Source organism: Bombus pascuorum, chromosome 4 (genome assembly GCF_905332965.1).
Source record: "Bombus pascuorum chromosome 4, iyBomPasc1.1, whole genome shotgun sequence".
Lineage (NCBI taxonomy): Eukaryota > Metazoa > Arthropoda > Insecta > Hymenoptera > Apidae > Bombus > Bombus pascuorum.
In genome coordinates this window covers 3,104,924-3,130,130 of record NC_083491.1, presented here as the reverse complement: position 1 = coordinate 3,130,130, position 25,207 = coordinate 3,104,924, and the positions used below count along the sequence as shown (strand labels likewise).

The 25,207-nt window shown below is 35.4% G+C and overlaps 5 protein-coding genes across 7 annotated transcripts in view; 3 read left to right on the top strand and 2 right to left on the bottom strand.

Annotated features, from left to right (window-relative positions):
• The window catches only part of LOC132906242 (activating transcription factor 3), a 29,352-nt gene extending 14,665 nt beyond the window's left edge, over positions 1 to 14,687 (bottom strand). For both annotated transcript variants that reach the window (XM_060958245.1, XM_060958246.1), the window contains exon 1: positions 14,572 to 14,687. The gene's annotated coding sequence lies outside the window, so the exon portion shown is untranslated. The remainder of the gene's footprint in view (positions 1 to 14,571) is intronic.
• A 1,547-nt stretch (positions 14,688 to 16,234) lies between these two features.
• LOC132906559 (nucleic acid dioxygenase ALKBH1) lies at positions 16,235 to 17,426 on the top strand. Its single transcript, XM_060958850.1, has 3 exons — positions 16,235 to 16,392; positions 16,453 to 16,709; positions 16,796 to 17,426. Exons 1-3 carry the CDS (start codon positions 16,300 to 16,302, stop codon positions 17,370 to 17,372), a joined length of 927 nt encoding a protein of 308 aa, XP_060814833.1. The 5' UTR covers positions 16,235 to 16,299; the 3' UTR covers positions 17,373 to 17,426.
• A 951-nt stretch (positions 17,427 to 18,377) lies between these two features.
• LOC132906561 (V-type proton ATPase subunit D) lies at positions 18,378 to 20,204 on the top strand. Its single transcript, XM_060958852.1, has 4 exons — positions 18,378 to 18,507; positions 18,860 to 18,977; positions 19,050 to 19,535; positions 19,618 to 20,204. Exons 1-4 carry the CDS (start codon positions 18,467 to 18,469, stop codon positions 19,711 to 19,713), a joined length of 741 nt encoding a protein of 246 aa, XP_060814835.1. The 5' UTR covers positions 18,378 to 18,466; the 3' UTR covers positions 19,714 to 20,204.
• A 309-nt stretch (positions 20,205 to 20,513) lies between these two features.
• LOC132906560 (arylalkylamine N-acetyltransferase 1-like) lies at positions 20,514 to 22,983 on the top strand. 2 transcript variants are annotated; one of them, XR_009657999.1, is made up of 4 exons: positions 20,514 to 20,843; positions 21,048 to 21,317; positions 21,940 to 22,681; positions 22,758 to 22,983. XR_009657999.1 is itself a non-coding variant. In XM_060958851.1 (3 exons), the coding sequence occupies exons 1-3, from the start codon at positions 20,529 to 20,531 to the stop codon at positions 22,096 to 22,098; spliced, it is 744 nt and encodes a 247-aa protein (XP_060814834.1). In that variant the 5' UTR covers positions 20,514 to 20,528; the 3' UTR covers positions 22,099 to 22,983. The 2 variants fall into 2 exon arrangements, 1 of the variants encoding a protein (XP_060814834.1); XM_060958851.1 differs by having other exon boundaries at positions 21,940 to 22,983.
• Positions 22,885 to 24,779, bottom strand: LOC132906558 (cytoplasmic 60S subunit biogenesis factor ZNF622). The gene is made up of 2 exons (XM_060958849.1): positions 23,696 to 24,779; positions 22,885 to 23,615 (listed from the first exon to the last, which is right to left on the bottom strand). The coding sequence occupies exons 1-2, from the start codon at positions 24,363 to 24,365 to the stop codon at positions 23,137 to 23,139; spliced, it is 1,149 nt and encodes a 382-aa protein (XP_060814832.1). The 5' UTR covers positions 24,366 to 24,779; the 3' UTR covers positions 22,885 to 23,136.
• Positions 24,780 to 25,207: the final 428 nt, after the last annotated feature.

Sequence of the window (25,207 nt, the reverse complement as noted above, 5' to 3'; positions counted from 1 at the left end):
GGCTTCGAGTTAACGGACCTCACGAGAAATAGAAAGAATAGTGAAATTCGAGGCAAGGCCGTCGTAAAAAAAAAAAAATGCACGAGGGGAAACGACGATAAAGCACGAACCTGTTGGATGGAACAATACACGTTGGCCAAGCGATTTCAACTAGTTGCGAAGGTGAGAGGTCGCCGCGGGAGAAAAGAGTTCGAAAAGTCAATGCCTTCGAGCACTTTGTGCGCCTGTCAAACTGTTGCTCACCATCACTTTCTAAAGACACGAATTTCGTGGCCGACCAACTTGCTCCTTACCAACTTCTTTCGCTCCAACATCACCGAAGGCTTCGGAATAAACATCTTAAAAATTCCAAGGCTAGATACACGAAACGTTATAATCACGCGCCCCTCTTTGTCAAGATTCTAAAGATTCCAAAAAATATGCAAAGTCATAGATCCGCGTATCAGATTTATCTTGGACGAAGAGTAAAGGAACGTGAGACTGCTAGGGTACGAAATATATTTTTGTTCGATAATTTTGTTATTTTATACAGGTGCCTTTTGCAGCATTAGGCGTTGACAATGAAAATCTAGAATTCTAGTTGTGTCAACGGTGTCGAGCGATTCTTCGCTCTTAATATTTCTACTTTGCAAATAAAGATAGAAATTTTCTCAAGCAAAATCTTCTCGAATTAGTTAAATTCGATAAGAACAAATTTAAAATCTCAAACAATTCTCTGCAATATCGAATCAAATATGAGTGCCCTGCCCCTCTTGTTAAACCGGATAAAAAGATCTCGCGAGACCCTTTTTCCGCCTCGCTATAACGGAAAAAGAAGGAGAAGGAAAAAAATTCAATTTCCTCTGGTAATTTATCGACGAACGGAAAGAAAAATCGTTGCGGATTCGTTTTACCTTTCGGCACGGTTTGGCTGTCGCACAATTAAGCCCGTAATTAAAAGGAACGTCGAAGGAGGATGATCAAGATCGAAACGAGCTGGTTCGGAAAAAAAAGGTCTGAAATTAGCGTTACACACAGAGAGAAAGCAGATTCCGACGAGGAGCACACTGCACGAAGGGACACGGGAATATTACGACGCTATCTGTCCCAATTATACGACTTTAATTACGGCAAATTACTTTACCAGGAGGCACGATGAGTTACTCACGAAGCTAGACTATAGTTTTACTTTTACAAGCTGTTTATCGATCCACGAGCAGACCTTCCTCGGGAAATAGTCTCAACCTCCATTACAGGTTGCATCAAGGTAACATCCCACTTGCAATTATTTTTCGATTACTTTACGCTATCGAATAATTCGAACGTTATCGTCTCTCGACATTATGATTAGAATATAGATATAGATTTCATCAAACTTTACAGTATAATTCAATTTTATTGCAAAGAGGAATTTATCGATTCCATAACGAACTAGATTAATTTATATTTTTTATACCATTTCTTTTTCCACTCTGAGTTTTATACTTGATCGGCTTAAACGCGTGTTTAAACGACATATAAATTATTTCATTTGTATGTTTTAGTACCATCGCATCTACGTAACTTTAATGTTGTTATAATGTTGTTATAATAATAAGGTTGTCTTAATGGGTTACCATCTCGTTTCTAACAACATGGGATTCGTGATACGGTATGAAATGCATTCCGTATACATTGAAAAGAACAGCAGGGTTTTGCATAAAATTTCATTTCTATCGTCAATCCATGCCGGAGATATGCAAATGTTGAAAAGTTAGCAAAGTCCGCACGTTAAGTGTAGCTAAATATGCTAAGTGACCAGGCAATGAGATCTGTCTTAACATTGTTTTAATTAAGGGGAAGATAAAGAAAGAAATTAGACTCTTTGTTTCTACGAATAGTCGAGGATTCGGAGAAACGTACTCCACTTTCTTTATTTTTATCGATTCGCAGCCTTGTGGTCGAACGTTCAGAGGGCGATTTAATCTTTCGAGCATGGCAGTATAAATCACTTTATCCGTCACGATAGCGTGCTTTCCTTTTCCGTGATAAGAGCGAGAATCGTGTTTCGTATAGAAAACAACCTTGTAAATTAAAACGTTACTTCTTATTACGATTAATCGCCGGTGAAATCATACGATTCACGTCCGTCCAGTATTCTATATAATTAAACGAAAAAGAGCAAAACACGAGATACAGAGGACACATAAGAAGGCAAAAATACGATAATGCATAAAGAAACTTAAGACTCTATTTTATACAAAATATTTTACTGCACGAGATTACTAAATTGCGGACGATGATCGAGAACCATATGCAAAAGCATGTAACATATTTTATATAAATACATTAGGAAACGATACACGCACAATATTTTCTGTTTTATATTATTTTATTGGATTACGTATTTTGTTCTATTGGAAAATAAAAAAAAAAGATGTTGCGCATCTATTATTTCTTCATAAAACGAAAGAAATTTTTGGGACAGCCGAATTCTCGTAATATCTAGTATCATTTGCTTAACTTTTCAACTTTACCAACTAATACAAAGTAATAATAATAAACTGCGAATGGTTATGCATAAACGCGTAAGTCTTCTATTGTCTTGGCAACTAAGTGATTGCGGATTTTGTCATTAGATGGTATTGACAAACTCCGCAATCACTTAGTTGCCAACCCAATATTTTTACTATACGAAACTTTGATATTCGCAGTAACAAGTTCCGTTGTATGTTCAAAATTTGGCTGTCAAAAGATTGCATTGCTTATAGGGAAAGCTACTATTTACCACAGAGACTTATAACTTGCGAGCTTTTCCTTCGGAAAGATCCTCGATTAAACAAAGAACAAAAATTTTCCATGTAAGAAATTCGACTGCAAAGAAGTAAAATACGCATAAATTAAAGTGCTTCGGCTTGAACGTGATTCAAGCACCTAATCCAACCACCACCAAAGCTTGAATCGAGTTACGAAAGCGATCGTCGAACGTATCTAACCGAACGTTTCAAACGATTCGACGAATCGAACGAGTTGATTGCTGAAAACGCCGAACGGTCCTGGCGTTTCCTACGCACGCTCTTCTCGCACACTATGTTTGGCGTTCGTAACGAAATTTATGCTTCCTGTCCGACCGTAATGCGACCACACGCTCGTTGCCTGGCCATATAATTTACATACGCTGCCGGTTTGCGCGCGCTTTGTCTATGATCGCGTCGCGAGGAGGAAAGAGGAGCCGAAACGAATTTACGTTTCGTGCTTCTGTACTGCGTGCACGCACGTTTGTCACTATTATACCGATTGGTTTATTACTTTGTCCGATAGAGATAAACCGGCTGAATTGAGAAATATCTTCTTCGATATGCTATTCGATAGGAAATTCCATTTAAGGAAATACAAATAGAATTCGAGGCTCCTAACAGATTATTATTTTTTATCGAAGAACCTTCCACTTTTTTGGGCAATTCTTTTCGAATAGAATTTATTAGACTTCGTTACGAGAGAAAGAGAAAGAGAGAGAGAAAGAGAGAATAAAATAGTGAAAGAAATCCGTAATAAATAAATCTGAATTTCTTCGTGACATTTCTAAAAGTTATTTCAAGAGATTTGATTTTGATCTTCTACTTTCTATTTTGGATCATTTTTCCCATAGAATTCCTTGATACTACCTGAAAAATTCTGTGGAGAATATTTTAGTCTCCGCTTGATTGTTTTTGGAAAAATATGGAGAGTTTATGCGATTTACTGTAACTACTGTAGTTTCGTATTTGGCTACTGTACTAAGGTAGTTTGATGAAAAAGTTTTCCAAGAATTGCAAATGTTTCCGAACGTTCGAAAAATTCCATTCCAAAGACAAAAATTCTGTGGAGAAGAAAATGAACGAAATGACGGTAGAATATTTTAGTCTCCGCTTGATTGTTTTTGGAAAAATATGGAGAGTTTATGCGATTTACTGTAACTACTGTAGTTTCGTATTTGGCTACTGTACTAAGGTAGTTTGATGAAAAAGTTTTTCAAGAATTGCAAATGTTTCCGAACGTTCGAAAAATTCCATTCCAAAGACAAAAATTCTGTGAAGAAGAAAATGAACGAAATGAATAGAATGGTAGAATATTTTAGTCTCCGCTTGATTGTTTTTGGAAAAATATAGAGAGTTTATACGATTTACTGTAACTACTGTAGTTTCGTATTTGGCTACTGTACTAAGGTAGTTTGATGAAAAAGTTTTCCAAGAATTGCAAATGTTTCCGAACGTTCGAAAAATTCCATTCCAAAGACAAAAATTCTGTGAAGAAGAAAATGAACGAAATGAATAGAATGGTAGAATATTTTAGTCTCCGCTTGATTGTTTTTGGAAAAATATGGAGAGTTTATGCGATTTACTGTAACTACTGTAGTTTCGTATTTGGCTGCTGTACTAAGGTAGTTTGATGAAAAAGTTTTTCAAAAATTGCAAATGTTTCCGAACGTTCGAAAAATTCCATTAGCCCGATAAAAGATAAATATTGCAACAAACGCATTGTCTAAAATACGTTCTATCGTTAAAATCTTAAACGTTAAACGCTCGGTAAATTCTTTCGCTTATAATTCAATTCATATAGAAAAATGGTAGTACAAAGAATGTGTCTTCAGTGTCGAGAATGTAACCTTGATCGTATTCCCTAGAAAAAGTTCTATCAAGAATCGCAAGACACTAATGTTACATCATAATTTGCACGGGACAAAGTGCGCACGTAGTGCACCTAAAGCAACAAATAGATGTGTCATTCGTGGATTTTCCTGCTTCGAAAGCAACGGAGGAATTTTCGAAGACCATGATTCCCTTTCTAAACGATCGCCACACGTTGTCTGATCTTTCGAAGAAACAGTTGGGTAAGGAACAATTAATGGAGATTGATGCCTCTCGAACCCGCATGCTGTTCTCCCTTCTCGGAGAATCGTTCTCGACATACGGGCACAAATTTGTATCTTAAGAACGAGTCGAACCTCCTCACAAAGAACTTCTAAGAAGCTACAAACTCGAAACTGCAAAAATGGTTCTAAATTTTCGAGAGAAACGATTCTTTGAATTTCTCGCAACGACTACGAGTTTTCAACGTACGTTCAAACGCGTTAAAGAGACAATTCTTTCCTGCATTCGTGCAAATGGAAAAGATAAAGATTCTTTCTTAACGTCCGTTTGAAAAATCTCAACGTAAATTTTATCTGCAAAAATTTCCCCCGCGCAAGAAAATTCTTCTGTCCGTTCGCGCGAATAACGGACAATTATCTTCCTAACTTTCTTTCATAAATTCGTTGAATTATTCGCAAAAATGTCAAGTTTTCAACGACCCTCGTCGATGATTTACACGAATCACAGCAGCATTCTCTGGCAGCGTTTGTTTGACGATTCGTCGCGAGATTTTCCCGTTGTGTCATAACAGTTGAACACGTTATTTCGTAATCAGAGATATTGAAAGTGCTCAGGTGTACGAAGCCGCGATGTTTCTGAAAAATGAAAAACGTCACGCGCAGCCTTTTAACCATTTTTAACGAAACAATGAGGAAATTATTCGTAAAATCGTTCTTAGAATAGTATTCGCAAGGGACGCGGGATTCCAGGTCGTGGTTTGACTCTTTGGTCGCAGCGAACGAGTCGGTGATCGACTTTAAGATAAAGCTAATTGCGAGGAAAGTTATCGTCGATGACTACAGTGAATAGATACCGAGCAGTGGTTAAAAGTTCACAGACTAAAGATTAACAAGCCTCTTCTATGCGCAGACATTTAATGGCAGATTGAGAGATATTTGTTGGCATTGAGAGATTCGACGGACTCTTCGAATTCCAACGTAGATGCATTTATAGATCTCTTTTGAAAAGAACACCGCCTACATAAGTGTAATAATAGACAAAATATCGATTATTATCTTGTTCGATATTTTATTCCAATTTTCTAAGATAAATAAAATAAATTTTATATAAAATATAAGATATTTCTTTTTTTTAAGCTAATTTTTCTATTCCTCCACGTTATCTTCCTTTCGATATAACATTCCAGCGAGATAATACTTCAACGATAATAGTACACTATGCGTTGAATAATACCACTCGCTTTAACACTCCGTTATTCTTCGTTATTTTTTCTCACTCGTTTCTCAACTACCTCTCAACCAAATCTCTTCTACAACCAACAACTAACGTCTTCTCAAACTAAACCAATATTTATCATACTCGTTGAACTTCGCTAACAAATTCCCGATTTACTCGGTCCAGTATCAAGAAACACTTAAAACAAGCTATACCACAGCCTAGCCCAAAAATAGTTGCCGATGACCTACGAGGATCATCAAACGCGCTTCGATCTTCAATCTCCGCTTTGAAAGCGGACAGAACTCGCGGATAGAAGCTGGCTGACAAGGATGCAACGAACTCGAACGCGATTATTTCTTGGAACGAGTGTCTCGTTTTCACCCAGAAACGATTACCCACTTAAACGAGACGAGGCATCGAAGAAAACAGTTCGTTCGACGCTCGTAAACAGCGAATAGCGCGTTTGCACCGGATTTCAGCGGTGTGTAAATTTACGAACGAAAAGAGAGAGAGAGAGAGACACCTGTATCTCGACGAATGCAGCAACTCCGTTGTACGTTCGTCTTTCTTCGACCAAGCTGGTTCATTTGCAGACCTAAATCCGAGGGAAATTTCGTGGAACTGCGAAATATTCAGGCGACAGAGCCAACTCGAATATTTAGGATCGCTGAGCACGTGCGCGATCCAGCCTTTGAAATCCTAAGGATGTGTTCCCATCCTCCTCTTTCTTTCGGCTTCTCAGCCATCGATGGTTATGTAATGGACGCTGGCAGAAGTCCTACAGACTTCCATACGTCGACGATATTTTATGTCACCGTGGTGAACGACGAAGACGAACGAAAACGATGGTAACGACGATTATTTACTTCTGTAAAGTCAGGCTTCCATCGAAAACGACTTATCATTCTGATTCTATCGCGATCCATACTGGTTTTCAAAATATTCGTGCTTCGACAAATCTTCTTAATATCTGAATTCTTGTCAAACTGGAGATCGACTTTAAAAGAGTCGTGTTGACATTTTGTGAAAATAATCGAGTCCTTTTACGAATTTCTACGAGTATTCGCGATCTTATAATTACAAGAAACGCGGTCCATCTGCGAAAATGAAACAACGTAGCAACAAGCACGCCTGTCGCATCTACGGACTCCCGTTGCTACACCACTTTCTACGTTCATCTGCCGAAACCTAACGTACAATAAAACGCAGCAATACTCTGCAGCTATTCGAGAAACATCTAATTGACTCGTAACACACTGGTCGTCGTAAACCTGTCCTTTTCAGAAAGGAAAGAACAAAACGAAATTAGTAAACGTCGTGGACGCGGCACTCCGTGACACAGAGATAAAGACGTCAAGATTTTAGGGTTATCGTGGTTTCTTTGCTATTATAAATTACTCTCTTTTTCTGCGATACGTATATTCGTGTGCGAAATGCGTGGCCGGTAATTTTGCTTAGAATTGTTGTCGCGCGTTACACGCAGTTATTTACAACTGTTCCGGGTGCTCGTTCCGACAAATACGATTTAAGAAGAAGCGGCCGTGTTGTAAGACTTCGACTTCTCGCTTTGATCTCTAAAGTGACACAGATTTGTTGCCGCTCGTTTGCGATGAATTACGAGCAGAATATCGTACATCGTTGTCCTTACCCCGATGAAACGCGATTCCTCGTAGAATTTGTCCCATTAAAAGAGCCGCCGACTCGCGTGATCGTTCGTTTTTCCCGCTTTGAAGATATTAGCTTGTTGCACAATATACGAAGGAAGCTCCCTCGAATCGATCTGCCTGACTTTCACTTTTTGCAAATTTCGCAATTTAATTAGCTAAATATACCGTTGATCATACAGTTATTTATCAAAGTATTTGAACTCTTATAAAGACCGCGAATATATTAATTAATTAGTACAATTAATCAGTAAATACCATAACGACTATAATGGTATACGTATCATACTCTTTCCAACCATGAAATTTTCTAGCCAAATGGTCGTAGCATTATGAAATTCTGATTTTGTTCGCGAATACGACAAGAGCAAAGTTCTTTAAGAGATATTACAATTGTTAATTCGAAGGTAGCTACTCTTAAAAAATTTAGAACTAAAGCTTCCAACATAATTTACTCGATGCGTCATTCCGTCTTACGCGAGCCTTTTTTCCGCAAAGTTCCTCGATTTTCCTTTCTATCGTACAGCGTTACTACCAATAATCTTGGTTGTAATTGAGTTTTATAACATATGGCATCGACGTAACCTAAACGACTGCTTCTTAAAATAGGAACTTCCATCGTAATTAACATGCTATTCTCATGGCCGTCTTTAATAATTCTGCAGTACAATTAACATTGCGATAACTTTAAATTCACATAAATATTCAATTTACTTCACGTTTATATTCCTTTAACTTACGTTTACGTTCGAAATTATTAAGACGCTTTTTACTGCCACGTTTTTACGACTTTCACCCTTTCAGCGTCCTATTACGAATTTAATTAAGTGCAGTGCCACTCGATCGCCGTATTTTAATCTTTTCGCCGATTACGATATCAGATTATAACGCGATGAATTTTCAACGATGAAACTCCCATTGCCTCTAATTTATCTCGAGCTATTAATCATCTCGGTATTTCGACGTACAACTATACTTTCGATCGTGGTGTTAAAAAACGAAATTCAATAAAATATATCACCTTGAAAAAATGACGAATACAATGGATCGGATCCGAAAGTCCAACGGCAAAGAAACCACACTGTATATCGTTTGTTCGCGTGGAAACGCTTATGTAATGCATAATACGTATCATAATTACAATACATTGTCGACAATGGATCCCGATAAGATACATTAAACTAATATACTCCCACCTCTTCTCTTTTTGCTCGCTGCGTTAATCGCTTATCTATCGCATGGTTGATTCATCGGACTAGACATCGCACGCGCATATGCAAATATTTGTATAAATGGCAAAAATACTTGCAAACGATATCATCTATAGCGTGGTAAATAGGTAACCGGGATTTTTGCATTTCTACGGATGCGCAACTTACGGTCAACCTGTGTTGAATTCGTTTCAACGATGTTGTTTTTCCACAGCCTGCAACAACACCTTAGAGAATGTCGCTAAAAAAATGTTTAAAGAAATCGTAAAAAATATACATTGGAAAAAAGACTGTTTGAGGATATCGGTACAAAGATATAGCGAGTAAAGTAAGCGTTTAAAAAAAGATCGTAAAATCTTGTACCGGATAGAGGAACGTTCTAGAGAATAGCAAAAGTATATATCGGAGGAAAGATATGGGGAAAAATCGTATGTAAATATACGTATGTTATTGAAGAAAGCGCGCGATTCGAAGCATGTAGATAATTTCGTACGGTGGACAAGAATGTGTAATTTTTTTATCGCGCGAAATATTGTATCCGCCGGCGATAAGAGTAAAAGGGATCGATAACCAACCCACCCACGAATGAAACAAATCGAACAATGTATTCATTCATCCGAGAAGGAACGCCGAGCGATCTGGAGTGCTCCGCGCCTGTCCCTGTGTACGAACGAATATACTCGATTGGTCGACGTTGAAACGGCGGTGCTACAACTTTTCTTGTGTCAAACATTTTAAGGAAAGATCGATACGGTTTGGTATTTGGGATCATTTTCATGGAAATTTCAAGAATTTCCGATAATCCCAACAACTTTGTAATTAGACGACGGATGAAATTTGTTAAATTGTAAAAATTGCAAAGGAGATCGGCGGTCTATAAAATTGCAAAATTATTAGAACCGCGATGGAAATATGGTATATAACGACGATTCGTTATATACTTGTTTATTCGTTAGTCGATTGGTTGATTAATTGACTAGAGCATTAATCGACGATTAGTTGATTAATTATTATACGAGACCTTGAATATATGATTATCATTTAACTCTTAAGCATCGAGACGATTAAAGCTAAACGATTTATCGCGGTAAAGTTGGTCGATTTGGTTTCCCTGCGAGTTTTAATAAAACCGTATTGCGGCAGCTAACCGATCTCGATAGATGGAAAAATAATTCGCGACTCGAATGCTCGCGCGCTATTTTCTTCGCGTGCAAATCCTTCCTCTTGCCATTTCTCTACGATGCGCATTAGCATTTTAAATTCAATCGGTACATTGACGCCCTTGAACAATAATGGCCTGCCTCCCCCGCTGGTCCCCTTTTTTCCCTCATCCAACCTCTCTCGTTCTTTCACCGTGACAACTTGCAAATCCAGTTATATCATCTCTCGACTTTGTAATCAGCTGTGTGTAAAAAGGTGACTCGCGGCCTCTAGGCGCGAACGCGCGCGCGCATCCCTCGACGATAAATCAACCGCGCGCGAGAGCTTTTTATTCGAGCACACGTTTTCCCTTGACCGCGGCAAATTCAATTAAGACGCGCTCTATTCTACGCACACGAACTTTTATAGAGTGATCTTGGAACAAAGAAAAACTCATCCTACTTCGTCCGTCTTTTACCTTGAAATTTCACCCCTGAATTTATAGCTCGAGATTTTTCTTTTTATTGACAAAGTTTCAAACATTCGATCGAAGGTAACGAAACAGAAAAAAGTTGCTTGGAATTTTGTCGAAATTTCTGGATAACTGGAAAGAGTAAAGGAATTCAGCTTGATCGTAAACGACCCAGTTGGTCAACGAGATACAAAGAAATATATATTTTTCGATGAAGAGAGAAGATTCGAAACTCGGCGATCGATGTCATAGAATTTGATTAAATTTTATTTCGTGATTTCCGTACGGGGACCGATAGTTGGGAATTCTACGATCAAACTGTAAGTGGACGTTCCGTTTAAAAAACACGCTTTGAAAACGTCGGAAATATATACGTCTTGTAATTAAAGAGAAAACATTTGGCGATAACGAGATAAACGTCGTGAAATTTGAACTTTCTTTCCGCGATTCCTAAATGAGAACCACGGTTGAGAATTCTAAAGCGAAGCTATAAGTCAGACCAGAGGAATTTCGATGAACAATTTCCTCAACGAAAATAATACCAGACAATGATCAAAGATATGAGAAAATCGATGTAAATGGCGAGTGCGCGTGCAAGAGAAATTATATTTAAAGCCGACAGGATTAGGGGGAAAAAGAAATGCTCGATGAAAGCGAGATAAACGGACCAACTACAACAGAAGAGCTAAAGGTATTCGTCTAGTTGCAATATTTGACGGCCTTCGGCGTTATGGAAATGCGCACGCTATCTGATACACGTGTAGATCCTGTATGGGTGAGTTTCGATGTCGGCGACGATCTAAGAATTAAATGTCAGTAAGGTCACGGTCGCGAAGAAACGAAGAATCTTTGTCGACCGACCAGAGATAATTACTCAAAAATATCGCGATAATGCATGACTACGTCTCTTGGGAAATTTGTTTTTTCTAGCTATATGTACTGTACTAATATTACTATAATTTCGTCGTGTTTCATATCTAATTATTAAAACTCCTCCATTTATATTGACTTTAAAATTCGTTTGATAAATGCAACACGTCATCCTTGTAATACGATTTTGTTGTATCAACTGTTTGAAACTAGTCTTTCTGTTGGGTTGGTAACAAAGTGACTGTGGATTTTGTCAATATCACCTAATGACAAAATCCGCGATCACTTGGTTACCAATCCAATAATACGATCGAAAACCGAAAGTATTTTTCCACCGACCCAACATATGTTATAGGTGCGCGCATATTATACAAATATAGCTTCTATGTTTATTTTGTAGCTAATCTAACGAACATTTTTTGTTTATCTTTTGAACGAGTCCACTAACTCGTATCGAGTATTACGAAAACAACGTAGGCGTTAGATTTCGAATGTTGGCCAGAAAACAGGATCTTTTATCTTCTCTTTTAATTTAATATTCGATGATTCCTAAAGTCAATGATTCCCAAGATAACGTAGGTGTCTGAATTTTTATTAAAACAGAAAATTTGAATTTTTTCTAAGATCTTAACATACTGGGGACGGCTAAAACCTTGTTAAAATTTATCGTGGCAGAGATAGTTGACTAGTATTTATAGAATACTTTTATATAATATTTAATTAATATTTAATTACTGCTAGAAAGATCAAATTGAAGGGACGGTTGATCATTTTTGAAAGTATAAGAAATATAATACTCGAAAATCGATAAAAAGAGATAAAAGATCTCATTTCCGGTTTTTAACGTAGGTCTTAACGCAGAAATATACAAACTCTCGTTTCAAGTTGCTAATGTGTCGACTCGTGTGAAAATATTCATTAAATATTAGAAGGTAAAAACAAAATTGAAGAAATATATAACAACGTGCAAAAAGTTATGCGACTATTACGTTGTCCAACCTTGCTGCTAATTATCACACGCCCAGCAGATTGCACCTTGAGAAGATTGGCTCGTTTGCATAGAGAACGCAAAGATAAGATTATTATTGTATAATGATTATCAGCCGCGAAGGAAGTTTACAAACGAAAGTAAACATTTAAGATTCGTGACTTGGCGAACGCGAAACTCTACATTTGATACGATTCCAATCGGTTGTAAATACGATTCAAAATATATTTTTTCATTCACTATTCCTTTCTGCGGTTTAACCTTTTCCTTTTCTGTGGTTTAGATAAATTTAAATTTACATAATTGCCATCGTCGACGACATTGTATTTCGATTAAATATATTTTATAACGATAGATATTTGTTCCAACGTATATACTTTGTTTGCTATTTGAATATTATGTAACAAATTGTTTGTGCAATAGTTTGTGCATCTATAACAGTTGGGAAATGTGGCTCATACTTCTTTTTTATGTTTGTTAATATTTTTATAAAATATAATAACACTATGAAATAATTGTTTATAACGAATAATTTTCCTTGGTAATGATAAACTGAACGCAGAACGCAGAAGTAAACAATTAAGGTGAGAAAAAATAATTGGTATTTACGAAGGCATAAATTCTAGAATCGATAGATCTTCTGGTAAATTCATTTTCAACGTTTAATTTAAAATCCAAAATTAATAAAACCGCGTTAAAAGATAAAATATCTTTTTGTAAAATGCTCATAGAGTAAAAGAAGGAAAAAAAGAACAGTTCGACTACAGAACTATTAAGGTATTCATGAAGTTTGTTTTTCCACGGAGAAATATGTTCCCTTATGAGCATACATTTCCAGTAAACACTAAGTCGTTCATAATAAACGCACTCCCCATTTAAGCCGTCGTAATATGAGGTTTTATGATTACGGTTATTTGTGATCCTACTTAACTCCACTTTACATGCCAATATAAACATTATACTTTCATTCGCGTACGTGCGAAAGATACTCGAACGATCGCGAAATCTCAAAGATTCTTTCTTACCGACGTTGAATGTCCCATTATAAACGTATTGAAAAATTGGATAAAAAAGAAATAAAGAGAATAAAAAACAAAGCGTATATAGTTTGAATGTTTAGTTCGACGCAAGGTATTGTGCAATCAGGAGCATTGGTACCGTGTGAGGATGCTATATAGTCTTTACTAGATTCGTGACAATGTTGCCAATGTTCTGTTTTGCTATATTTAAGATTCCCCACTACACCAGATGTTCTCCGTGACACTAATCATGCATTATTACGAGTGCATCCTCAGGTGTCATGAGCCCATGCCTGTCGAAAAATTCTCGAAACGGATCCATTGTATCGTGACAAATCGTAGAAACGACATACTTTTCGTTTTACTACCACGACTGTGCTAAACTTTTGTTGCGAACAATTTTTACCGCACCTCGTTCGATCCGTATCGCGTGGACGTCGTAAACGATAATCGACTTCACAGCTAACTTCATATTCGTGGAAACACTATGCACGAACGTTACCGCGATATTTCAATCGTTCGAATTGAATTCGAGAAAGAAAGAAAAAGAAGGAAGTTACTATAACGACCTTTCTCACGATTTTATGTGTTCTTTATGATACGTATCTATGTGAAAAAATGTACAAGAGTTGAGAGAAATATTCTTAGAGAACGTAAATGCAGTTTCACCGCGTTTAACATATTCTTCTCTCGACTCTTGTCGTAATAATGCAACATGTTCGTAATAAAGCTCCACTTGGTAGTCGCACGACCTTGGCTACTCGCGAACTCGATTTTCGTTGTATTCCTCGAAAGATATTACTGGAACATTACTGATAATTTTGACATCTGTTTCGTGGCAACATTCCTTCCGAATTCCAATGATAAAGAAATCAACCGATGATCTTTTAAATATGTTTGGCTTTTCGTAAACACCCGGGCTATCGAAAAAGATGTCTTTAAAATACGCATTAGTACGGATAAATCGACAAATAAATGTCACTAACGTTGCAACGTAAACTGTATCTCCGGTTCGAACATACTTGACAATTTAAAAGAGGTCTAACGAAATTACTACCGCAGCCTCGATACACCTTATTGCAGCCCTCAAATTATATTACAAGAATAGCCGACTCGACCTACAAAGAGCTTTATCACGTGCAGAGAAGACGGTTTGTTTTAGGTGCGTGTACGGGTCCTACCTTTACAGTTGCGAACGACTATGCAGCGTCCCGATACGCCCCACACCGTCCTTCTCCGTCGGCTGCCGACGCACGACTATGGATAATTCGCGGTTGCGACCGGCCTAGATATATACGAGCTATATTTAGCGACTGTCGTCACGAGGAGCGTTCGCGATTGGTCGTTGGTGACGTGACAGATGTGCGTGATTGGCCGATCTCGCGAATACGCCGCGATTGCTTGGTGCAGGCCTGGCTTACGGCTGGGCGCGACTCGCGGGCACGACATTTGTTGACATGAAACTGTCAGAGAATACGCGCGCCCTTAATGCACCGGTATATTCGTATTCGCGTGTTACCGCTCTACCTATGTCGATTCTTTCCGTTCATTTTCATTTATACTTTCGACATTGTTCATCTATTACTATGATACAAATCTTTTGTAAATGCTCTCTTACAATTTTTTAATCTAACTAGAATTGACAATATTATAAATAAAATAATTATAGTGTGATAATGATCGATGACGCGTTGACTTCCGGGTGAATTTATGTATAACAATCTATATTGTTACCGTAATAATAAAAGTGACGAATTTTTCGAATCTGACACTTTCTTTAATTTATATACTTTAACATTAGAACTATCCCTTATACCAAAGAATACGAAATAAAATATGATACGAGCCTTTGCCCATTTATTTTACGAACTATCACAGAAAATTCCCAAAATGTACCATTGTAAATATAAAATTTCTATTAAAAAAAAAAAAGAACAAATTGGTTATTTTAACCATTCTGAAATATCTAATATTAATTAATTCTGACATTACCGGTCTCACCGGTGGCACCTATGGTTGTCAACGTGGTCGGTAGACATGTAATCCAGCAGGATCAGTGAAGTGGTTGAACCCAAGATCCAGTTTAATAACTGGAACAAGGTTCGTTCGTATTCTTTGAGATACAGGTGAACAATTATTCGCGACCGGGCTAGGTGAGTGGGTGGAATTTATGGAGAATAGGAGCGATGGTAATGGACGATTATTAACGTGGTGCGCACTATTAATTTGCACGAAGCTTTCGAAAAGCCTTGAAGTCGGCTGTCGTGCCTCTCTTCGCTTCTATGAAATCATAGATTTCCCGGCAGTGTTATTATGCGAAAATTACGCTCTAAAATTAGTCACAGTCCATTAACGTGTGCGTACACAGATAGGGGACGGGGTTGGGCACGGTAAGAAAAAAGATTGCTCGAAGCTCAGACATTTTCGATATGTATCTAGCTATTAATGCCCATACAACGATGATGGTATTATGCTAAACGAGTCGAATAATCGTGATGCAGAATGCGCTGTCCACATGTCCACTCATCGATCGTTTCTTCACGGTACTTACAATTAGTCACATGTCACATCATAGATTCATCTTCGATTGCTTACTTGTGGGTTAGACAAGATGCGTCGGGGCTGGTCGTAGTAAAAACGTCATTGTTTTCGTGAACATCGAGAGAAAGTTGCAATCCGGTGATTTAGAATAGGAGAACCGATACCTTCGATTGTCACCATCGCGAACCGGGTCAAAATGACATTCTTATTCAAACATCCTAAGCATTTAGTACTATCTTGCTTAGGAATCTGCGTTAAAATCTACTTTCAAATTGCACAGATCCAATTGACGAATAAAGCAGCGCCATCTATCGGCACGTGCGCGAACCAGCCAACATGGCAGCGCCGATGATTCGAAATTCGAAGTAATGTTCAAAGATAGTTTTAAATATTATAAAAGTCGAAAACCTTGTCCAGATTTAAAAGATGTAATCGATTTGAATAATCCTGATTATAATAAAGTATGTAACAAATTATGAGAACTCTATTCTTTACGTACATAAATTCTTAATACTTTTTAGGTTACTGATTTTAGCAAGAGGTTACTTGATGAACAATGCGAATATGAATTGGGATTAAGACCAGTAAAGGACTGGGAAATCTTTGAACTTCGAAGTATTCCAGGACTTATTTTTATAAAAAATCCATTTACGACATACGGACAACGATACTGGATTATAAAATGCTTGAAAGAGTACTCTAGAGAGCCACATAAATTAAACTTAGATGCTCATAATGTTTTAAACAAAAACGAAAATTGGTGGGATATATGTTTTGGGTAAGACACAATATGATGATATAAAAAAATATATTTGCAGTATACCATATACCATAATAATAATATGTTTGCCGTATTAATTGCAGAAACTCTGACAAAGGTAAAGAATTATTACCAAAATTAAGATGGGCAACATTTGGGTACCACCATAACTGGGATACAAAATTATATTCTGAAACATCCAGGACAAAAATGCCTACTGAGATGTCTTTATTGACCTCATTTTTAGCACAAACATTAGGTTTTAAGGATTTTAAGGCCGAAGCAGCAATTATTAACTATTATAGAATGAATTCGACTTTAGCGGGTCATACAGATCATTCTGAAGTTAATGTAGAGGCACCCTTATTCTCTATAAGTTTTGGTCAAACTGCAATATTTTTAATCGGAGGACTTACACAAGAGGATGCAGCTAATGCAATGTTTCTACGGAGTGGAGATATAATAGTGATGTCTGGAAAGTCTCGTCTAAGATACCATGGCGTACCAAAAATTTTACCAACCATCGATGCACCATGGGATGACATAGAAATAAATGATAATAATCAGCACTGTATATGGAATGAGAGTGATTGGTTCAAAGCAAAAACTTACATTTCTGAAGCTAGAATAAATATGAATGTAAGACAGGTGTTGAAACCTGGACAATTGTCCCTGTTGTAAAATATTGTACAAAATTGACTTGTATATTTTTATTAAAAATACTTATATTAATTACATTGCAGTTGATACTTATTTCTTCCCCATTATATTGCTGTCAATTCGCATCAGTACTAGAAGCTGCACCATAAAAATATATTGATTCTAATATTTAAAAATCATTATTTGGATTGTCTTCTTTTATATTTCGATTTATCAGATTACTTTGGAACATATTCAAAATATTCAAAAAGTCCCAGGCAATTGTTGCCATTCTTAATAAAAAATCTTGTGACTGTGATATCCATTTGTCTTTGATGTGACTGATTGCTTCATATCTACTTTCATAGGTATTTGAGGTTGATTCCATTGGCCTATATGGTCTTAGTAAAATATTCGTAGCATCATGAACTGCTTTATTTAGTATAAAATCTTTAGAAATATCTGATTTATGAATCATTCTCTTTTTCATAAAATTAATAATGTAATGTACCAAAATAAGTAGACCTGGAACAGGGATTTCCAATTTAGCGTTCATTTTTCTTTTTTATGTCGAATATATACAAACCTATATCCAAAGACGATTAATGTTCATTCTCATAAGAATATCTTCGGAGGCTTTCCTTATTATTCCAGGTTGCCAGCAACTTCTACGTGTGTTATGCGGATTGACAGCGCAAACGTCTATTCTAAACGTGTTATTTGACTTACTGTCGCTAATACGGAAACAACGATTTTCTTTTATTAATCGTTGTATGAAACAATCTTTCATTTCTTCAAATGAGTAGGAGGTATGGTACTTGTGTTCCATTAAAGATTTTTGTTTTCTAGTCTCCTTATTTCATTCTTTGTTTAAATTAAGTTTAAGATATTATAAATTTTGATTAAACATACTTCCAAACTTATGTATTAATGTTAACGGTGCGACATTTTGCTTTTCAATTGTTTCATATACCCACTGTATCAAACAATCTGATTACATTCCTTTTTCTTCATCCTCTTACTAATTTTAAAATTACGCGCTAATTTTTGCGCAACTATATATACAGCTTCAAACTTCCGGTCCCACGAGTCAGCTGATCAGTTTCATTCTTGTCTGCTTGATAGTTCTCTCAACTATGTCTGGAAAGGATAAACTTGCGATTTTCCCTTCTCGGGGGTAAGCATTCCCCTTTCAAATTATACGACTCTATCTTATTCTTTCAGTGGATCTTATTTTTCACTTATTTAATATCTTTTCTCTTTTTTTACCAAATTTTCTGAGTCTGTTATCATTCATCATAAGATGGGTGTAACCCTATTCCTATTTATTTAAAACTTTTAAATTATATTTCTCATATATTCGTATTATTAACATGTAAGTATTTTTTTATAAGCCAAGATTGTAGTCTTTAACTGTTATACAAGCACAGTAAGTGTACACATTGTTTGCTTCTTTCATTATATTGATAATAATGCCTGTGAATATAATAACACAGAATTTATATTTTTTTTTATCTTTTTCTTTTCAGAGCGCAAATGTTAATGAAATCCCGTTTACATGGAGCACAAAAGGGTCATGGTTTGTTAAAAAAGAAAGCAGATGCATTGCAAATGCGTTTTAGATTAATTCTGGGTAAAATTATTGAGGTACAAAGAGGCACTTATTTTTATGAATAATTGTTCTTTTTTTATAATAATTTTATTCTTCTCTATATCTAGACAAAAACTCTTATGGGAGAAGTAATGAAAGAGGCAGCTTTCTCATTGGCTGAAGCTAAGTTTGCAACTGGAGACTTCAATCAAGTAGTTCTTCAGAATGTGACAAAAGCTCAAATTAAAATTAGATCTAAGAAAGATAATGTTGCCGGTGTTAATCTTCCAGTGTTTGAGTCCTATCAAGATGGTACAGATACCTACGAGTTAGCAGGTTTGGCAAGAGGTGGCCAGCAATTGGCAAAATTGAAAAAGAATTATCAAAGGGCAGTGAAGTTATTAGTGGAATTAGCATCTTTACAAACAAGTTTTGTAACCTTGGATGAAGTTATTAAAATCACAAACCGCCGTGTAAATGCCATTGAACATGTTATCATCCCAAGAATTGAAAAAACTCTTGCTTATATAATTTCTGAGTTGGATGAATTGGAAAGAGAAGAGTTCTATCGATTAAAGAAGATTCAGGATAAGAAGAAACAAATAAAAGCAAAGGTAAGATTTATATTCTAAAAATAATTCCATTCTTCACCTTTTTTGATCGAGTATCTTTTAAAATGCTTAAACTGTTTCACAGGCTGAAGCAGCTAGGGCAGAGATGATAGCTTCTGGCAGAGAATATGTAGAAACTGCAAATATCCTAGATGAAGGAGATGATGATATTTTATTTTAAACACTGTACATAACATGTTTTCACACTCTGAAGTATTAAAAAAATATGTTTTAATTCTGAATGAATGTGTTAAAGAATGAATCCAATAAGGCATGAGAATAGATTTAGTCCTTTCACAAATATCCTTGGACAATATTAATTTCACAGTAGATAGCTATATTCTACAGAAGATTGTATTATAAAAATATGAAACATCTGTACAAGCAGATGATAATGTGTTTATGGTATTACTAACATTTTTTAATTACAATATATCATATTATAATATGATATGATAAATGAAAAATGTCATTAATATTTTTTATTAGTTGTATATTATTGACTTGATATTTGTTGAAACTGTATTTGGTGCATACAATGTACTCATATTGTTATATTGATAAAGATGTAATTTTACGCGATCAATTTGCGGCAACAGCAACATTACGGAAGATTATAGAATCAATTATCTAGAAAAATTTATGAAGAATAAAGATATTCATATACATATATATATATTCATTTCTATGTTTGTATTCTTTTTGTTCACCAATACTCAATCCCCTCTATGATAATCAGAAATACTTGTCTGTTAATTTCATATAATTTGTAAAAACATCACTGGTTTTCATTAAACAATAAACACATGTTTCTTTCTGACAATATATTCCAGTTGTACCCAAGAACATAAATCCAATATGTTTATTTTCTTATTCTTTATCAAAAAGTATGGGTACTATTGGAACATGATCAGCGCGAATTTCGCATTAGAAATAATTAAGAAGGATGCATAATCATTATAGCCAGTAAATTTCTTGAACTGGGTCAATCAATATATGGAGCTTTTCCCATATGAGTCAGCTCTCCCTACTAAGGGTAGTGCGCGCGTAGAAAATCCTTTCAGTGCGCGGAAAATTCGTGCCGTGACCACCCCAAAGATGTCGTCCGATGATTTAAAGGTCGTGGGTGTTCCAGAAAGTCGTTTCGACGATGCAATTAACCATCTGAAATGGAATTTCTTCTCCGACGAACCGTTGAATCACGCGGTAGGACTATGCGAAAAAGGGGAGAGCCAGTTCGAGCTGGAAAGACATTGTCTACTCACTTTAAAGCAGGGATACTCGAGGATGCTGGTGGATCAAAATGGAATGGTAAGCCGAATTTAAAAAAAAACGAATGTTGTACCCTTCTTTTTTTTTTTTTACGATAAAAAAATTATGATTATGTACTGTTGCTCAACTTGTGAATTTATTTTGTGCGTTATAAGTATTTCATTGACGAGGGAAGGTTTTCTTACGATATGTATGGACCTTGAACGTTAAGTTCATTGCCGATCATAAGTACTGTCCTATCAGATAGCTGGTATGGCATTGAATGGTATCCTGAAGAAGGGAGAGCGCGAAGAAGCTGAACGTCGCCTTGCAGAATTGAACGATGAAAAATTCAAAATAATATTCGGACTCCTGTACAAAGTTAACAAGAAAGTAGATCTTTTTTACAAGTACAATGTCGACGAGTTATTCGAGTGTCGAATCCTCAGTATCGATGAGAATTTCCGTGGAAAAGGTCTGGCGAGCATTCTGATGGCAGACAGTATAGAAATCGCTAAAACCGCTGGTTTCAAGGTATAATTCTAAATCGTATTTCATCCTTATCATCGTAATTATAGTAATTTTTTTCACAAAATGATAATTCTGTATGATAAATGTTGTTGAAGCATGCAGTTTAAGTTCGGTGAAAAATTTCTTTAGAGCCGTACTATTGCATACTCCGTGACCTTTACCATTCCCTGCCGGAAGCTTGTACTAATTTTATGGCAATCCATCATATTTGAATTATAATTTGCTAACATTTATGTACTGAGTAATGCTTTTTTATGTAAATGACAAACAAATTATTTATTAAATCTAATATCGTACAATAACACGAAGAAATTTACGCAAAGTTACAAATTTGTTAAAGAATAGATTCAATGTATTTATTCGTATATATATGTGCAACACGATCGTGCGTGGAGGCGTGGTCGTTTTGGTAAGAAGTTCACATTTTACTTTTGTTTCAGCATGTTCTTCGATTAATATGCATGGGATGATTTTCGTTTACCAAGATGTAAAATTGCAATGCACTCGTTACTTTCTCGGGAGGTCTTTTTGCACGCAGTGTACTTCATACGAAGTGTATGTAAATGTCCGTGTGCACTCAAAGATATCCCACAAATATAGTGTTGAAATTGTTGTATGTTTACAGGTGTTTAAAGTTGATGCAACGGGAATGTATTCGCAGAAGGTATGCTACAAGCATGGTCTTGAAGTAGAAGCGACGATTCTGTACAGGGATCTCGATGAATCGATCAGACCGGCCCCTCCCCATCAAGCTTTAAAGTTGTTGGTGAAGGTGTTGGATTAAAAATTGAAAGTCTAATAGAAAACAAAATGAGAGTTAACATTAATCTTGAAAAATCTTTAATAACCAGAAAAAGATTTTACGAAAGAGCAGTAGTGTAAACTATGTGTATCGTTGTGTGACAATAACAGATCTCTAATGTATGTTTGTCTTAAAGATGCATTTATGAAATATATCTATAAACAGGGCGAACCGTATGCCTTTCTTAAAAAGTATTAATAATTTGAGGCATCGGTTACTGCCCTTTGTCGGTGTTCTGAACGGTGTGCCATTATTAAGACGGAAAAAAAAAGATAATATTCAGTAATAATATTACGATAATATTTGAGTTGACAAATACAAGAATGAAAAGATCCATTTAACATTTCCTTCTTTGGACCACTGTTCTGCATTCTGCTAATTCAGAATAAAACGAATCGCTCTGGTTTGCATAGTAAAAGATATATGAAAAGAAATTCGTGTATCCGTGTACCGCAAAGAAATGCGAATGTATATCAACGATAGTATCATAATAGAAACCCTATGTCAAGAATGTGATAGTTTAACAATTGTTAACTCTCTTTTACAATTCTACAGTTCGCTGATGGTAAATTGAAAGTATATTATACGTACATAGTACCGAAATGTTTGAAGTCTTCGATTGTGCAGTCATTTTTTTGCAGCTATCATGAGAAACTAACAGAACATGGAATATTTCTTGATCCGTGTCTAAAAATTTATCGAAAACGGTAATTTAGCTAATGATTACAGGAATAACTGGATGGGTCCACATGAATATAGAATAAAGTTACGAGAAGTATTATTTTTATTGGTGTTACATGTTACGAATATATATTATAAATTATTTTGTAAAACTATCCGCCAAATAAACATTACACTTCATAATGACTAATGACTTCTAATAATCCTTTCAAATAACTTTAAATACGAATTTTTCAACTATATAGGTAATTTTATATTAACAATGAATGCATAAGTATGCAGTGCATGCAAAAAGGAATGCAGTCTTACAGGAACATTTATACATGTAACAAGAAAAGCTTAGAAGTTCACTTGAGGTCTAAAATATTTTTGCAGCTTATTTGCCTTAAATTGCAATTGTGTAGAATATTTTGCTTGTACTCTTTCCATATATCTGATATCTCTCACTTTCCTTGCAACTGCCTCTTTTTGTGTTTCTGACCATCCTAAAGCTCTATATTGTGACAGTACTTTACGCAGTTTTGTACTCTTTGATACTGCAACTGCCCTATTTGGATTTAAGTTTTGTTTATAGTATCTGAACAGAGATCTATGACCAATAATACTTCCTGATGGTAATACTAGCTGGTAATCGCTATCATCTAATTCTGGTATTTCAATCTCTGCATCTGGATCATCAATTTCTGCATCAGGATAGCTGGATGAATAATCATAAAATTCTGCATATTCTGCTAATGCATCTCCTTCATGCAACATTTTACAGTGACCTTTATCTATCATATGTGCCCTAGCAGCCTCAACGGTTTGAAAACATCTTCCTGTTAATTTATTACAAACAAACACAATTAGTTTGCCAATTTCTTTATAATTATAAAAATACAAATTTAAATTAACTTACCAGAATTATTACACCAAATGCACATGTATCCAGCAAAAATTTTTTCTCCAAGATACACAAGTAAACCTTTAATGTCTGTGCAATATTCAGGATCTGGTAAGAAGAACGAATGTGCAATTGTCATATGTTTTAGATTGCGTACCAATGACCTACTATGATGATTGCAAAATAAGCAATTGTTATTTACGACTGGATTTTCAGTATCTTCCACCCATTCGTCAGAATCTACAGATTCAATATCAGAATCTACTTCCATATCGTCACTTAGTTGTTTTACAGAAACTTCTCCTTGTACATTTTTCTCAATTATAGAATCAAACGATGGACCAGCATTATTTTCAAGATCTTCACTTTCAGTATCAAAAGGAACATTTTGTTTTGCACATTTCTCCTTGTGTTTTTTTGATAATAAATGATTTTCATATTGATTTCTTGTGTTGAAATTCTTCTTACATATTTTACAACTTATTGTTCCTTCTTCCTTTTCTTTGTCACCTTCGGTCCTTTGTGCAATCACTCTTTTCTGAAATTCTTCCATGGATGCAGGAGGTAACTCAGCTACTTTTCTTTTTAAATTGTATCTGTGCCAGTCTGATTTGTAGTGTTGTCTCTGTATATCTAAATCTCTGAATGCTACTCGGCATGTGATGCAAGTAAACGGCGAAGTCATTTTTGTTAATAGATTTTAACAAACCAAAAATTAACAACAACCAACAACTTTATAAATTTACTATTCTTAAGCGTCAAAGATTTCGTTGTTAAATATTAACTATATTACAACATTTACTGCAGTTTATTTATTATGTTAATCAATATTACGAATACTAGTAGTTGTTAATGAACATATATACCTATAACAAGAATTCTATGACGCATCACGGGCACAATTACTTTTTGCGCTAACATTGAGGTTAAGTTGGTGATAAACACAATTACTATTATCGAAACTTATAACATTGCATCAGTATATTCAGAAGCATACATATATTTGCTTCTGTACTTGTAAGATAAGAAAATTTTTTGATAAATTATCAATAAGTCATATACTTAATTTTGACGACAATCTTGAAATACATGAAATACGTACTTGTGAAAGAACTAAGCATTATAACATCAAAGAAGTCACCAATAAGTTCGTCATTAGTTCTTAATTTTTAAGATAAGTTTTTAATTGTGACTGAAAAATTAAAATTTAATACTAAAAATATCTGTTAAATGTATATTTGTTTATTCACATGGCTTTATATTAATTAATTTATATTAATATCGTATCAGTTATACGCATACATTCTACTTTATGTTTAGACAAGACTACTGCATTGTTATTGTTTCTTTAAATCAATCCGAATTGGGTTATTTTTTATACTCATATAAGCAAACAAAAGTCTTTTTCAATTGCATTTTGTATATTAAGATAATATTTCAGTGATAAACATCAACGAATCTTTTATCAAAATAATTAAAGAATCGAATGAGGAATGAAACCACGAAATTTTTATTATATCTTTGATA